This window comes from Heloderma suspectum, chromosome 3, assembly GCF_057233095.1.
Source record: "Heloderma suspectum isolate Gila_16-S chromosome 3, 16-S_ref, whole genome shotgun sequence".
Taxonomy (NCBI): Eukaryota; Metazoa; Chordata; class Lepidosauria; order Squamata; family Helodermatidae; genus Heloderma; species Heloderma suspectum.
In genome coordinates, this window is record NC_139460.1 from 156,445,117 (window position 1) to 156,460,768 (window position 15,652).

Here is a 15,652-nt window from a genome sequence, read left to right on the forward strand (position 1 = left end):
CATTTGTTTATTTTAAAGCAGCTCCTAGTTTTCTTGTGGAAATTCTTGTTTCACGAACAAGTTGGTATATTATTTGCCATTTAAAAAGACCAACTTTCATGGAACGCTTATGTAAAGAGCATCAAACAGATGGAATTTGGTAATTGGAATGTTGCCCTTCCTGCAACACACAATGCCCAATTCAAAACATCCAAGTATGTTAATAACATTTTCAAGTGAACTAACATCTAAATGTACTCTGTGACACAAATGGTATTTTGAAGAATGATACGGGTTCTGTTCTTAAAATTATTCCCACCCACCCCCCGGCCCCAAGAGAAATTAAAAAAAAAAACATTTTCTGCCCCAGTTTTTCTGACATCTGAGGGAGCCTACCTCATCTTTAAGAATGAGTGGTTATTGCCTGTAGACACTCTTGTGAGCAACTGTGTTTTAACTGGGGTGATAGCTTGAACTGAGTGGGGACTGAGGGGCCAGGAACTTCTGATGAAGTGAACAAGGTGCTTTCATCTGTAAGGCCGACCACCTGCTTACTTGATCCTTGCCCATCTTGGCTCATTATGGGCTGCAGAGAGAGACTGGGTGAGGGGATCAGGGCGGGGTGAACGCCTCCCTTGAGGAGGGAGTGATGCCATCAGCCCTCAAGGAGGCAGTGATAAGACCACTCTTAAAGAAGCCCTCCTTGGATCCCCAAGTTCTGAACAACTTTCGCCCAGTCTCAAATCTGCCATTTTTGGGCAAGGTGATTGAGCGGGTGGTGGCAGTGCAGTTGAAGGCACACTTGGAAGAAACCGATTATCTAGACCCATTTCAGTCGGGCTTCAGGCTTGGGCATGGGACAAAAATGGCCTTGGTCGCCTTGGTAGATGATATGAGGAGGGCTCTGGATAGGTATGAATGCTCCTTCCTTGTTCTCCTCGACCTCTCAGCGGCTTTTGATACCGTTGACCACGGTATCCTCTTGGAAAGCCTGGAGAGGTTGGGCATTGGAGACACCGTATTGTGGTGGTTCCAGTCTTTCCTCTCTGGAAGGTACCAGAGGGTAGCACTGGGAGAGGAGGTTTCGGACCCGTGGCCACTCACTTGTGGGGTGCCACAGGGTTCCATCCTCTCCCCGATGCTATTTAACATCTATGTGAAGCCGCTGGGGGCTATCATCAGGAGGTTTGGGGTGTGGTGTCATCAGTATGCAGATGACACGCAGCTCTACCTGTCATTCAAATCTTCACCAAGGTTGGCCGTAGAATCCCTGTCCAAATGTCTGGAGACGGTGAGTGGCTGGATGGGGAGGAATAAGCTGAAGTTGAACCCTGACAAGACCAAGGTACTTTTGGTGGGAGACAAGGGGAGGTTGGGGGATGTTGACCTGGTGTTGAATGGGGTATGGCTACCCTTGAAAGACTAGGTCCGCAGCCTGGGGGTCATTTTGGACTCCCAGCTGTCACGGCTCAGCTGTGAGCTGGACAGCACTGTATCAACTCCATCTGATATGGCGGCTGCGCCCCTTCCTTCCCGACCATATGCTCCCATCGGTAGTACATGCCCTGGTCTCCTCTGGTTTAGACTACTGTAATGTGCTCTACGTGGGGTTACCCTTGAAGACGGTTCGGAAGCTGCAGCTGGTACAGAATGCGGCGGCTCGCCTGATTAAAGGCAGCCGCCGGCGAGATCACATCACTCCAGTGCTGAAGGAGTTGCACTGGTTACCAGTTGTTTTCCGGGCCAAATTCAAGGTGTTGGTTTTGACCTTTAAAACCCTATATGGTTCTGGCCCAGCCTATCTTAAGGAGCGCCTCCAGCAGCACCAGACAGGCCGCTTAACAAGATCAGCCTCGGATGGCCTTCTCTCTGTCCCATCAGCCAGGACAGCTAGACTGGTGGGGATGAGGGAGAGGGCCTTCTCTGTGGTGGCCCCCACTCTGTGGAACTCCCTCCCTAAGGAACTCCGTCATGCCCCCTCTTTAATGACCTTCCACCGTGCATTAAAAACATGGTTGTTCAGGCAGGCATTTGGGGTGGGTTAGGGTATTTTAGAAAATGTTTTTATTGTAGAATTTTATTGTTTTAAACTGTTTTATTATATGTTGTACATCGCCCAGAGTGGCTGGGTGACCAGCCAGATGGGCGATTAATAAATTTAATAAATAAAATAGCTCCCTCCCACATAAATCATAACACAGGCAAGAGGCTCCCTACATCTCACCACCTCTTCACATGGGTGAAGAACAGAGGCTCTGGCACAGTCCTCTTATTATACAGAGCATCCAACTCTGTTTAGGATACCAGCACAAAGGCTGTAACTGCCCCATTGTTGCATCTCATTTTCTAGCATATCGCATCTTCTGAGGACCAAACTATACATGACACAGGAGATCCATTATTGGATCTCCCAACAATCTTTTCCTTGGTTAGAAACAGCCCTGGGAAATTGGTAATTTGGATCAGGGCCACAGATTAGTTGAGGGGCAAATGTACCCTTCCCTGTAGCATCTTTTCCTTGGTGATAATCTCCCGTGTCAGGTCTATTTTGGCCCTGATTCCTTTCTGACTGAGGTATGGAAGGAATGAATACTACTAGTGCCTCTATTGCTCTTCATACTGGGAGAGGGGAATGGTATAAAGAGCCCTTTGCTTGTATGTATTTTGATTAGAATCATAGAATCATAGAATAGTAGGGTTGGAAGGGGCCTACAAGGCCATCGAGTCCAACCCCCTGCTCAATGCAGGAATCCAAGTCAGAGCATCCCTGACAAATGGCTGTCCAGCCTCGTCTTAAAGGCCTCCAGTGTTGGAGAGCCCACCACAAATTGGTGGGCTCTCCAACACAACTCTCTTTCTCTTTCACATGAGAGAAAGTAGCTAAGGTGCCCTAATACAGGGAGTGTCCTTGTAAAGAGCCTCTAGGCCTGCAGTTCCCCTATCACTACTATAAATAAACTTTCTACGTTAAATTGTACATGGGAACAAACTAACCTGCTATTTCAAAATACCATTAGTTACTTCACTGCAGCAGAAGCGTTTGTTAACCTTAATTGGATATCAGCCTTTGGAGGTAAGCTAGTGGATTACGGGTTATGTGGCATAGTGGCAGCTAGGACAAATTGCACAAAACGTTGGAGAAGTTCCTTTGAAACTTGGCCATGATGTTGCATTTAGAGGCATGAAGCAAAGACAAAAAGATTAGACTTTTAACAGCAAGATTAGTATTGCTTAGTAATGGTGTTAGTATGAAAAATGAGATGAAATGTAATTCAGGAAAGAAGATTTGGTACAAATTACTCGACTTGTCTTGGCCTCACCTATATCAAGCTGTTAAAAATACATAGTGAGCATCTAATAAGCGTATACCACATAATGCAAAAGCTTTTATCAATATCAGCGTTAAAAATCTCAACATACCAATGCTAATTGTAAGAAGGCAAAAACAGAGAAAAATCTATGCAGCGATGCTGACAATATAGAACATAATTTTACTACTTACCAGCCCAGCTATTGGTGTTGACAGACGATTAATCTTTTTAATGATGCCAGGCTTGATCTTGTTTATTAGACTACAAGAGAATGAAAGTTAACCAGGATTTATAATGTAATTTTACTCTAGGGCTAAACATTCAAAGTATTGCATACCTTCTTGTATAGATTTCAATCAATTAAATAGACTATAACTGATTTTGCTTCTGTTTTTCTACCAAGTGAAAATAGACTTACATAAGTCTCTAACAAGACTAGCAAATGTGAAACAAATTTAAGCATGGAAAAAAAAATTCCCAAAGACATATCATAGGTACAAAAGATTTCAGTTCATGTTATGAAGCTGCATACATACACAGGAATCTAAATTCAGAATTTTGGCACAACTGGCTATATAAAATAGTGGCTTTCAGACTTCCTACTTGCCTCCAGAGGAACCCAAGCACATTGCAGGGGATTTGGGTGTGTGCATTAGATTATGTAAAGTGCTGGCTAGAACTTTTACAGACCTCAGCACTGCTCAGTGTGAACTGGGAATGCACTCAACACATTGTAGCAGCAGAGGAGACTACTACCAGTTGAAGGAAGCAGACTTTTAGAGAAGCTTGTAAGCCACTTCTGGTTTTGTTGTTGGGATGAACCTCTGATAAGCTTATGAGAACTCTCAGGTTTCCTTAGAACACAGAAAGCTATTGACATAAAAAAAAACTCCAATACATTCATTTGCCAGAAGGTTAGGTCTTACCAAAGCAAGTTCCATCCATGCACCAACTCCCTCACACAGACAAAAAAGAAGACATACACCAGACTACACTGTGCCACAAGCAGAGAGGAAGAATGAGTCATTACTCCAAGGTGCCTTCAGTCAGAACTAATCGGCCAATGTGACTTGGAGAAAAGTACTTCAATACCCTTTTGCAACAATAAATCAGGGCCAATTTATACAATCAGTAGGATCATGTAGTAAAGCCTAGATCCAACTCAGAGCACTATCTATCAGTTCAGATGACCAGTATCATATGGCCCTCTAGCCAAAAGGCAGACTGGGCTTGCTCTAAACAGCAGCAGCTGCAGTTACAAAGGGTTATGGGAATAGGTCCCAAGTCTCCACAAAGCAGATTTTACCAAGGACAAATAAATCAATATTTTGCCTCGAGTTTTGCTAGTCCTTGCAGGTTGGTTCACTCATGTACAAATCTCACTGTTGTTTACAGATGACTGATCTGTGCACCAACTCCACTGAAAAACATTATGATTATATGAAAACTATATCTGTGGTGTTTTATCACACAGTCACTTGATGCTATAGTATCACATAAGAATACATATGTGAATGCCACCAAGAACAGGGAATGGAATCCAAAAGTCTTAACTCCTCAGGGAGATTAATTGTGGCAAAGCTGAACTGCCTGTAGATACAATAACCAAAGCCACAGCACCCATAAAATATCTGAAATTAGACAAGCTAATCTTCCACAGCCTTGGTAGCCTAGAACATAATTGAAGGTCTTCTACTTTTATTTTTCCCAGCTTGGTCATGGATGCCTTGAGAACAAGTGGAGCCAAGATCATAACAGGAAATGATCTATAAACCCTAACCACAACATTAAACAAGTTAGAGCAATGTAGCTTTGCATTCTCAGAAAGCTTTTCATTTTTTAAAGGCTGTCATCCAAGTCAAGATACATTTTACTTGCAAGTGGGTACTCATTAGTATGAATGAAGTGAAGCTTCAGAAGTGAGGAGCGCATCTGCCAAATGCCATATATTCACACATTTTTCATTGCCAAATGTAGTTGGGGAAAAATCTTTTTAAAAAAAGAACTCCCATTAGGAATTTTAACTCTTCCAAAAGGTACTGCCTATGGTTTTCAAAAGTATATGCCTATACTTTTGCTCTCTCCTATTACACTCACTAGACTATTTTTAATTCCTTAAAATACTTCCGAGCTGCCAGGATGAGTCTCCAGAATATATATATATATATATATATATATATATATATATCCATCCATCCATCCATATCCATATCCATATCCATATCCATTACTCTCAACTGAACCCTAGACTGCATCTTTACAGTGTCATATTATGTGTGGGAATAATAAAATTAAACAGATAATATAATTTTATACTAAGACTGGCTCTACTGAAAATTCATTTGATGCTGAATTCCAGTTATGTTTTGTTCTATGTATTTTTAGCATTGTTATGAGATGCAAGAATATGAGAGATTAATCAGAAATAGTTTAAATACATATCCATATTTAAATGCAAGTGTATTTTTTAAATATACTTAATATTTTCATCATAATCATGTCAAGTGCAAGGCCATCTAGGAGGTATAACAAAATACTGTAGCTAAAAAAGTGGTCCTCAGCATGAGGAAGGCAGAATTGCTTGTGCCATTTCACTGATCAATAATCACCAACAAAATTGGTCCAATACTGGAAGATACATAAGCATTACAGAGAAATACAAGCCTTTGCTTTTCCAAAATACTTACTCACACAGGAGGACTCCATTTTCCAAAGCAGCACGAAAATCCTTTTCTCCAAAACTTTTCCCAGTAGCTGCCTACAAAAGAAACACATAATAAAGTCTTTTGGGGAAAAATGGGGAGAGACCAAGTGTTTAGGTGTACAAGTAATGGGGTTATTTTCAACAGTTTGCAAATCCATGTGCTATGGCAAGTGTGACAAGCTCCAAATCTTCCTCCCAACCTTAGGCCTAGGGAGGGAGAAGGGTAGATCCCGTAGTTGTCCTCAGAGGACATCAGAAACACAGCACCGCAGAAGTGCGTTGCAACTACAGGAACAATCCCCCTCCAGCCCTAAGTGTGGACCTAGGAAGGTGAGTAGGGAATTATACCTAACCTTGCAGCAAGTATTAGAGGTGTAGCAAATGCCAGCGGCGAGACCCCTCTCACCGGAGAAGGGTCCTAGAGATATGTTTTGAGTTGCCTACCAAGACCCCTCCCATACTGATAAATGGGAGAAGATGCAATCTCTTGGTGAAGACACAAACATTCTAGAAGTATGGTGGAAGCAGTTGTGATGCATTCTACGACTTTTTTTTTCAGAGCAGCAAATGTGTATTCAAAACCATTTCCACTACACTTGGGGCTTCTCCACATGGGGCTTTTATCCTGCTATTGAGATTGGTTACTCATGGAAGTTTGCAGGTCCTTTACATGATGTCGTCAACCTCCAGGGCAGTTCCCGTGCTAAATGACCTTTAGCCAACTTTTTAAAAGATTAGAGATAATGGGTTATCAAATTACAACGCGTTGAGTTCCCTTGTGAAAAAAGGAAACCCCGCCATAAGAGGAGCTAGACCACCGTGCCATTTGGTGGCTGTATAATGAAACATACAGATCAACTTAGATAAGGGGGAAAGATGCAACTGGGAGGGGGGGAGCAAAGTACATGTAAAGGGAGCCCGTCGTGATCCTGCATTTAAAACAGAAGCAAAAGACCCCAGTAAAGTTGTGGGATTTTAGGCTGGTGTAGAAATGCTCCCAGAATTTACATCTGTCTTCTCCCTTTGTTTTACTGTGAACTGGGACAGGCAGGCCAAATACAGGCCTTATGACCTGCGGGCTCCTGTTAGAATTTGTTCTTGCTATTTTCATTAAATACACATAGAGTTAGAGCTTTCTTGTGATTTTAGTAAAAAAACAAGCCTAATATTAGAAAACAAAAGCCTAACGATACTCAAGGAAGGGAAAAAAGCTAAATCCTCAAATGTGTTTCCCCCCCCCCCTCATAAAATTGCCATTTTTTCCCCTAAGCTTCCCATTCTTTTAGAGTGGTATTCCTTTCAAGCATGTGACTACAGACTGCTATTTGGAAAAACAGACTTGTAAATTCTTATCAAGATGTCTGTAACTGCTACCTGAACAAAATACAACACAAAAGCAAAAGGGAGATCGAGTTCCTTAACTGGAGTCTGAAGGAACGTCTCCTTAATTTTAAAATGCCACTCAGCAATATTATCTGCTGTTCACTAGCAAAATCACATTAAACTCATTGGTGTCTTACCTTTATAACGCTTGTGGCAATTAAGGATAATGAATTACACTACTCAAAGAGTGACGAACACATACGCAAGGAACTTAAAGTTCTGCTCTCCTTTAAATTACAGATTACAGAGGTGAAGTTGACACACCTTAAATATTTCATTTCTAAAGGTACATCTTAAGCACATTAAAAAAACCCTCAGATAGCCACCAACTTCACACCAAATGTCTAGTCTCACACTAGAAACTGCACATAGATGGTTTTACAGAACAGCAATATCTCTTATCAGGGAATGCATGGTATTTGCCAAGCCAATGCAAATTATGTTAGCTAATGGATATAACTGCCATATCATCATGTGCAAGATTGCTACCTTTGCCCTGGGTATTGGGAATGATACTATATATTAGATAGGACATACGTACTCATAAAGAAGTTTGATGAGCGCCTCTCAGTTGGCGCAAAAATGTTTTTGGTACTAGAAATATGCATTAGCTATGAACATTCAGTTTATGTCACTCTGTCAGTAGACCTGAATTTTTAAAGATAGATTATATTTAAATGAACACCACCAGCTAAAAACGAACAGGCTGCATTTGGACATCATGCTAAATCATGTTTTAGCTGGACATGAACTTATTTATTGTGCTCCCACGCCCACACACGTCTCCCTTCCTCTATCCCAGCATGGCCAGGAAATATTTTCGAAACTTGTTCCTTTTATTCCTTCAAATTCATCTTGTTGTGTCATTTGGACCAGGGATTGTGACTTATCCTTAACTATAGTTAGTTTCAACAAGCCAGCTTTCTAACTCATGGTTTAAGTTAGCTTATTTTGAAATGATTTGTGGTAAACCACAATCCCTGGTCTGACATGACAAGCCACATTTAAGGGAAGCCAAAAGATAAAAGCTTTCAAAATGTTCCTCCTAGCCAGATGGGAGGGGGAAGCATGCATACCTAAGGCTTGCTGCAGATTTTAACATAGACTGGGTTCACACAGCATGACAACCGACCATGGGCAGCTAGCTATGGTAGGTTGTTGTGTCATCCAAAGCCAGAGCGTTTTCCACAGAGTGCTTTATTTTTCACAAACAAGCCACACCGAGAACCCATGGCTGGTTGTAGGTTTGTGCCCATGATGGCTTGCCATGTTGTCCAAACGCAGGAGACCAATTTTATCACGGGTTGTCGTAATTGGCCACAGAGCTGCTTGGCAAGCTCAGCAAAAAAGCCCATGTTCGCTCTTCATGACCTCGATAGTGACTGCCCTTTCACCCGCACTTTGGAAAGACCGTCACTCATTCTGTGGCTTAAAAAAAACACTTTTGGTGCCTCAAAAAGTACGCAATTGAGGTCACAATTTTTAAAAATTATTATTTTATCTGTCTTTTGAAACAGATAAACTTACAGCTGTCTCATATGTGTAGTCTTGCCTGGTCAATTCCTTGTATATTTCAGGTGTCAAAGGGAGCAAGGAAGCAGAGTAGGTAACATAGAAGGAGATTGACAAGATGAGGTTGCTATTAGCTCATTTGCACACAGTTCTGAAGGACTGGTGGAGGAATAACAGTACAAGAAAGGAGGCACCCAGTAGTGCAATTCTGAAGCACCAAAAATGGGGGGGGGGGACCAAAGAAGTAAGCGACACTGGGGGGAAAAGCCAGGGAAGGAAAAGGAGTAGCACTTGGAGCATGGAGACATGAAAGATTTTGCCACAAAGCACCTGGGATACATGCCAGAGCCAGCAGGACTGAGGGGGAAGGTGGGGGAGAACAAGCATATCATGTTGGGCATATCATGGGTTGTTCTGTGAACAACCAAACCACTGTGGCTTATTCGTATGGTGGCTTAGGGTGACGTGCGAACCCATTCATAGTGTTCAGGCCATTGTTCAGGTCTGCAGAAGCGAAGTCTGAACTTACCTAAGTCTGATGTATACTGACTTTGAGTACAGTAACACTCTTCTGCATAAAAATTGGTAATGGAGAAATTAGTGCTGAAAGGCACTCTCAGTCTCTCAGTTCAGAACACTAGAAGACTTGATAGAGTGTTAGATGAGATTATGTGATGTTGTTTCATCGCTTCTAGTCAATGCCAATAACAGTTTTATTACTTGTTCTGTTAAGCCATTAATACACTATTTCATCATGATGCAAAATCATCAGCTGTTAAGCATTATGATTCATAATCTGATCACACAACATAAGAGTCACTCACCAACTGGTTTATTCAGAGGTGTGGTACATTTCTGTGAGCATAACTGAAGTGAATAAAAACAGAGCAAGTCATGTGTATCTCATCTGACAAATTAAGTGTCAGAAGAAATAAGAATATCAATCTAAGTGCATTTTACTTTTTTCTCCAAATACCTTCACCCAAATGTGATCCTGTGTTGCTTTTTCAATGAGGTACCCCTAATATTTAAATTCCTGAGCAATTGCTTGCTCCTGCAAAACTTTACTAGAGTGGACATCAATGCTCTCTCTAAAACCCGTACTTCAATTCCAGGCTGGTCTTTTCATCTTATATTACAGGATGGCAAGAACAGAAGATTTTCAATTATAATATTCATATGGGACAAAATACTCAAAGTGGCAAGACATTCTGATCCAAGAAACTGCTATTAAATTCACCCATACAATTACTGTCTGATAATGCCGTTATTCACATATTATTTAGGACAAAGGAAGTTGCTTATGTCTTTCCCATAACTTGCTCCCGAATCCTTTTCATTTATTTATTTTGAAGATTTATGCTCTTTCAAATCAAATTCTTAAGGTGGGTTATAAGCAGCGGATAATATAAACTCATGAACACACACACGCACATACCCCTCTAGCTGATGAATGGGCCAGAAAGTGGTTTCTTTCTGAAGAAGAGGCAGCAAGGATAGAGGCTGGGACCTCTGTGGGCAAAAGCATGTGCTCCACTATTGAGCAATGGCCCCTACTGGCCCTGGATTTCTCTGTTGAGCTGCTTGCTGAAGATGGTATTCCTGAATAGAATTGCTGTCTTTCAACTGCCCTGCCCCCCACCCCCACCAATGCTTTCAAAAGCTGCAGGTGACAGTGTTCATCTCCATGCCATGGACAAGCTTTACCTGCTGATTCCTGGAGAGGGCTGTGCCATTATATCTGGTCAACCAGCAGTTGCTAGTGAATAGCATTAGAATGTTTTATATCTGGAAGACCCTCAAAATCATGTCCTATCTAGGGCACTCTCTGTAAACACATCTGTTCACATTTACCAGATTGTCTAAAGACTATAAAATAGTGATTAAGAAAAATTATCTTTTGAGTTGTAATCATCTAATTTTGTCCTCTAGCAGAGGCAGATAGAACCTATTAATACAGCACAGATGCATTTACTAACTATTTAGGTAGCTCCAGCTGTGGAGCTGCACCACACAGTGATTTAGGGTATGAACCAATATTGACAATGCCAACATTGGCAATGCTGCTATTGCTGTAGGGTGTATGCATCCCTCATGACACTTAATACTTAGTTACTGCTGGAATATAAGCAAAACTTTTTGGAATAATTAATATTACTCTTTAATGCAAAGTATTCATGTCCAGGAAGGTGGAAACAGTTGACTAAAGCATGCTTATCAAGACACAGACCTGGTTCGCATGTAACAAGAGGTCACCGTGGGTGGATTTTCCCACAGGGCTTTTCATTGTGGTAGTGGCTGCCATTCTGAATATGCAAACCACAGTGGGAGTGCACTGTTGCTTGCCATTATGTGCGAAACCAGCGAGGGTGGGCTGTCCAGGTGGATGACAAGCCACCCACAACCTTCAAACAACTGATGGGTTCTGGGTGGCTTGTCGCCCACCCCAACTATCCACCCTTGCTGGGTTTGCACATAATGGCAAGTTACAGTGCACCTCCAGTGCAGCTCGAATATTCAAAATGGTGGCCACTGCTTGGCAAGAAACCCCACAGGGAAATTTGCTTACGAATCCAAGGCAAACCATTCAACATCACAGTAATTCAAGTCTATGCCCCAACCACTGATGCCGAAGAAGCTGAGGTTGATCGGTTCTATGAAGACCTACAACACCTTCTAGAACTAACACCAAAAAAAGATGTCCTCTTCATCATAGGGGATTGGAATGCGAAAGTAGGAAGTCAAGAAATCACCAGGATAACAGGCAGGCATGGCCTTGGTGTACAAAATGAAGCAGGACAAAAGCTAATAGAGTTTTGCCAAGAGAACACACTGATCATAGCAAACACTCTTTTCCAACAGCACAAGAGATGACTCTACACATGGACATCACCAGATGGTCATTATCGAAATCAGATTGATTTTGTCCTTTGCAGCCAAAAATGGAGAAGCTCTATACAGTCAGTAAAAACAAGACCTGGAGTTGACTGTGGCTCAGATCATGAGCTGCTTGTTGCAAAATTTCAGCTTAAATTGAAGAATGTAGGGAAAACCACTAAACCATTCAGGTATGACCTAAATCATATCCCTCATGAATATACAGTGGAGGTGAGGAATAGATTTCAGGGATTAGACCTGATAGACAGAGTGCCTGAGGAACTATGGACGGAGGTCCGTAACATTGTTCAGGAGGCAGCAACGAAATCCATCCCAAAGAAAAAGAAATGCAAGAAAGCCAAGTGGCTGTCTGATGAGGCTTTACAAGGAGCTGAGGAAAGAAGGGAAGCGAAAAGCAAGGGAGAAAGGGGAAGATATATCCAACTGAATGCAGACTTCCAGAGAATAGCAAGGAGAGACAAGAAGGCCTTCTTAAATGAACAATGCAAAGAAATCGAGGAAAACAACAGAATGGGAAAGACTAGAGATCTCTTCAAGAAAATCGGAGATCTCAAGGGAACGTTTTGTGCAAAGACGGGCATGATAAAGGACAAAGAAGGCAGGGACCTAACAGAAGCAGATGAGATTAAGACGAGGTGGCAAGAATACACAGAAGAACTATACAGGAAAGATCTGAATGTCCCTGATAGCCATGATAGTGCGGTCACTGAACTTGAGCCGGACATCCTAGGGAGTGAAGTCAAGTGGGCCTTAGGAAGCATGAGTAACAACAAAGCTAGCGGAGATGACAGTATTCCAGCTGAGCTATTTAAAATCCTAAAAGATGATGCTGTTAAAGTGCTGCATTCAATATGCCAACAAATTTGGAACACTCAACAATGGCCTCAAGACTGGAAAAGGTCAGTTTACATTCCAATTCCAAAGAAGGGCAACGCCAAAGAGTGCTCAAACTACCGCACAATTGCGCTCATTTCACATGCCAGCAAGGTGATGCTCAAAATCCTACAAGCTAGGCTTCAGCAGTATGCGAACCGAGAACTAGAGATCAAATCGCCAACATTCGCTGCATCATGGAGAAAGCAAGAGAATTCCAGAAAAACGTCTATTTCTGCTTCATTGACTACGCTAAAGCCTTTGATTGTGTGGATCACAACAAACTCTGGCAAATTCTTAAAGTGATGGGAGTACCAGACCACCTTACCTGTCTCCTGAGAAACCTGTACCAGGGTCAAGAAGCAACAGTAAGAACCAGACATGGTACAACAGAGTGGTTCAAAATTGGGAAAGGAGTACGACAAGGCTGCATATTGTCACCCTGCTTATTTAACTTATATGCAGAGTACAGAATGAGAAATGCCGGGTTGGATGAATCAGAGGTCGGAATTAAGATTGCTGGGAGAATTCTCAACAACCTCCGATATGCAGACGATACCACCCTAATGGCAGAAAGCGAAGAGGATCTAAAGAGCCTCTTGTTGAGGGTGAAAGAGGAGAGTGCAAAAGCTGGTTTAAAACTCAACATTAAAAAAACGAAGATCATGGCATCTGGCCCTATCACTTCCTGGCATATAGAAGGGGAAGAAATGGAAGCAGTGACAGATTTTACTTTCTTGGGCTCCAAGATCACCGCAGACGGTGACTGTAGCCATGAAATTAAAAGACGCTTGCTGCTTGGGAGGAAAGCTATGTCAAACCTAGACAGCATAGTCAGAAGCAGAGACATCACCTTGCCGACAAAGGTCCGTCTAATCAAAGCTATGATTTTCCCAGTAGTAATGTATGGCTGTGAGAGCTGGACTCTAAGGAAGGCTGAGTGCCGAAGAATTGATGCTTTCGAACTGTGGTGCTGGAGAAGACTCTTACGAGTCCCCTGGACTGCAAGGAGGTCAAATCAGTCAATCCTAAAGGAAATCAACCCTGAGTGCTCACTGGAAGGACAGATCCTGAAGCTGAAGCTCAAATATTTTGGCCACCAAATGCAAAGAGAAAACTCTCTGGAAAAGACCCTGATGCTGGGAAAGATTGAAGGCAAAAGGAGAAGGGGACAGCAGAGGATGAGATGGCTATATAGCATCACTGATGCAGTGAATATGAACTTGAGCACGCTCCGGGAGAGAGTGCAGGACAGGAAGGCCTGGCGTGCTATGGTCCATGGGGTCACAAAGAGTCGGACACGACTGAATGACTGAACAACAACAACACGCGAACTGGGCCATCACGTTCAATTTATTCACTAATGCACAGAAGGGCAAAAACTGGACACACGCAGGCCAGTCACTGTGTGCACTGAAGAAAAACAAGGTGCTACATTTTTCCCTGCAGGGATTAAATGATGCATAATTAATCAAGAGAAAAAAGGTAACTGAATGCACCTCCTGACCTGCCTCAATTCTAACGGCCTTGCTTAGTAAACTTTTCAAAAGTCACTCAGCACATTAAGCTAAAAGAATGAGTGACAGTGAAATATATGTCATATTGAAGAACAGTGAATAAATTTGAAATTGCCTGATTAAAATGGCCAATATAAAAGCTGTCAGATTTAATTTACTATTACGTTTGATATAACATCATCAATATCCATGCTGGTATTCTTAAGTAATCATCACTTTCTAATGATGTGTGTCACAGTATCACATATTTTCTGTGCCTTTAGAAGTAATGTGTTTTGTAATGGACACCACTCATATATCATGGTTACAGATTTTGCGCTGGTAGCAGCATAAATATATTGTTTCTCAATGAAGTAACCAGAAGACATTCACCAAGTTGGTCCTGACTTGCAAGCATCACATTTATCTGTGTCAATGAGAACATTCTTTATAATGGTACTTACTTGAGTCTAATCAAATGTTAAAAGGAAGTTGCGCATACATTTAAATGCAGTGGTTGCTTTCAGCCATTTTTAAGGGGCTTGGGAGGGGGGAATCTTCCAGTAAGAGTTTTACTGCTAAGTATATTTAATTATTCAATTTATACCTTGTTTTTTGGCCTTCTTTGCACCTCAACATTTGGCTTACAAAAAGAACAACAACAACAACAGCAACAATGAAGTAACAAAACAATGTTTCCTATCCAGCAGATACATGGTTTTTCTGACCATGTGACATTATGTGAAAGATTCAATAGACACAGGAAAACAGAGTATTCCTAAAATAAAGTGAAGTTCATATTCCCAACCCTTTCCCAGGTAGGAGGAAAATCTGGCCATGTATGGAGCACTCCCCTGTAAATATATTCGGGGTGGGCAACTTGTGGCCTGTCAGATGTTTTGGCCTACAACTCCCAACATCCCTCACCACTGGCGGTGCTGGCTAGGGCTGATGGGAATTGTATGTCAACACATCTGGAGGGCCACAGGTTGTCCACTCCTGATTATATAGACTGGTATGGAGGAGCGAGGGATCAATTTTTATCAAGAGGACTGCATGGGTGAGAGGAGCTTCATCTTCCTCATAACCCCCTACATGGGTCTTCATGCCTGGCTCTCTCAGTTTGGGGAAAAGGAATTCAGACAACAGACTGCAAAGAGGTAAGGCAAGGTGCAAGTTCAGCAACTCTCACCCACACCCTCCTTTTGATTAGATATACATCCCAAACCCCAGCTTATATGTGAACAAGTGTGGCTGTTGCCATCATGTCCAGTTGGCCTTAATACTATTAACTGGAGCATCAAAGAACACAGAAACACAAACTATTGCGGCATGCTGAAATTCTCATCCTTGAAGCAGCCATGATACATATAAAGTATGTTGGATGTGAGTGATGTGGAAACAGCAATTTCAGAATGCATTTTCTCCTGCCAGAAAGCCTGTTTTGTTAGGAAGTATATTATTTACTTCTATGAAGACATAGTCATAATAGAAAT

The 15,652-nt window shown here is 42.0% G+C and overlaps 1 protein-coding gene across 6 annotated transcripts in view; it reads right to left on the minus strand.

Moving 5' to 3' along the window:
• Positions 1 to 15,652, minus strand: part of LMO7 (LIM domain 7) — a 202,771-nt gene that overhangs the window by 119,017 nt on the left and 68,102 nt on the right. For all 6 annotated transcript variants that reach the window (XM_084844819.1, XM_084844815.1, XM_084844814.1 and 3 more), the window contains 2 exons: positions 5,978 to 6,048; positions 3,482 to 3,551 (listed from right to left, as the gene is read on the minus strand). In XM_084844819.1, coding sequence (XP_084700945.1) covers positions 3,482 to 3,551; positions 5,978 to 6,048 — 141 coding nt within the window. The remainder of the gene's footprint in view (positions 1 to 3,481; positions 3,552 to 5,977; positions 6,049 to 15,652) is intronic.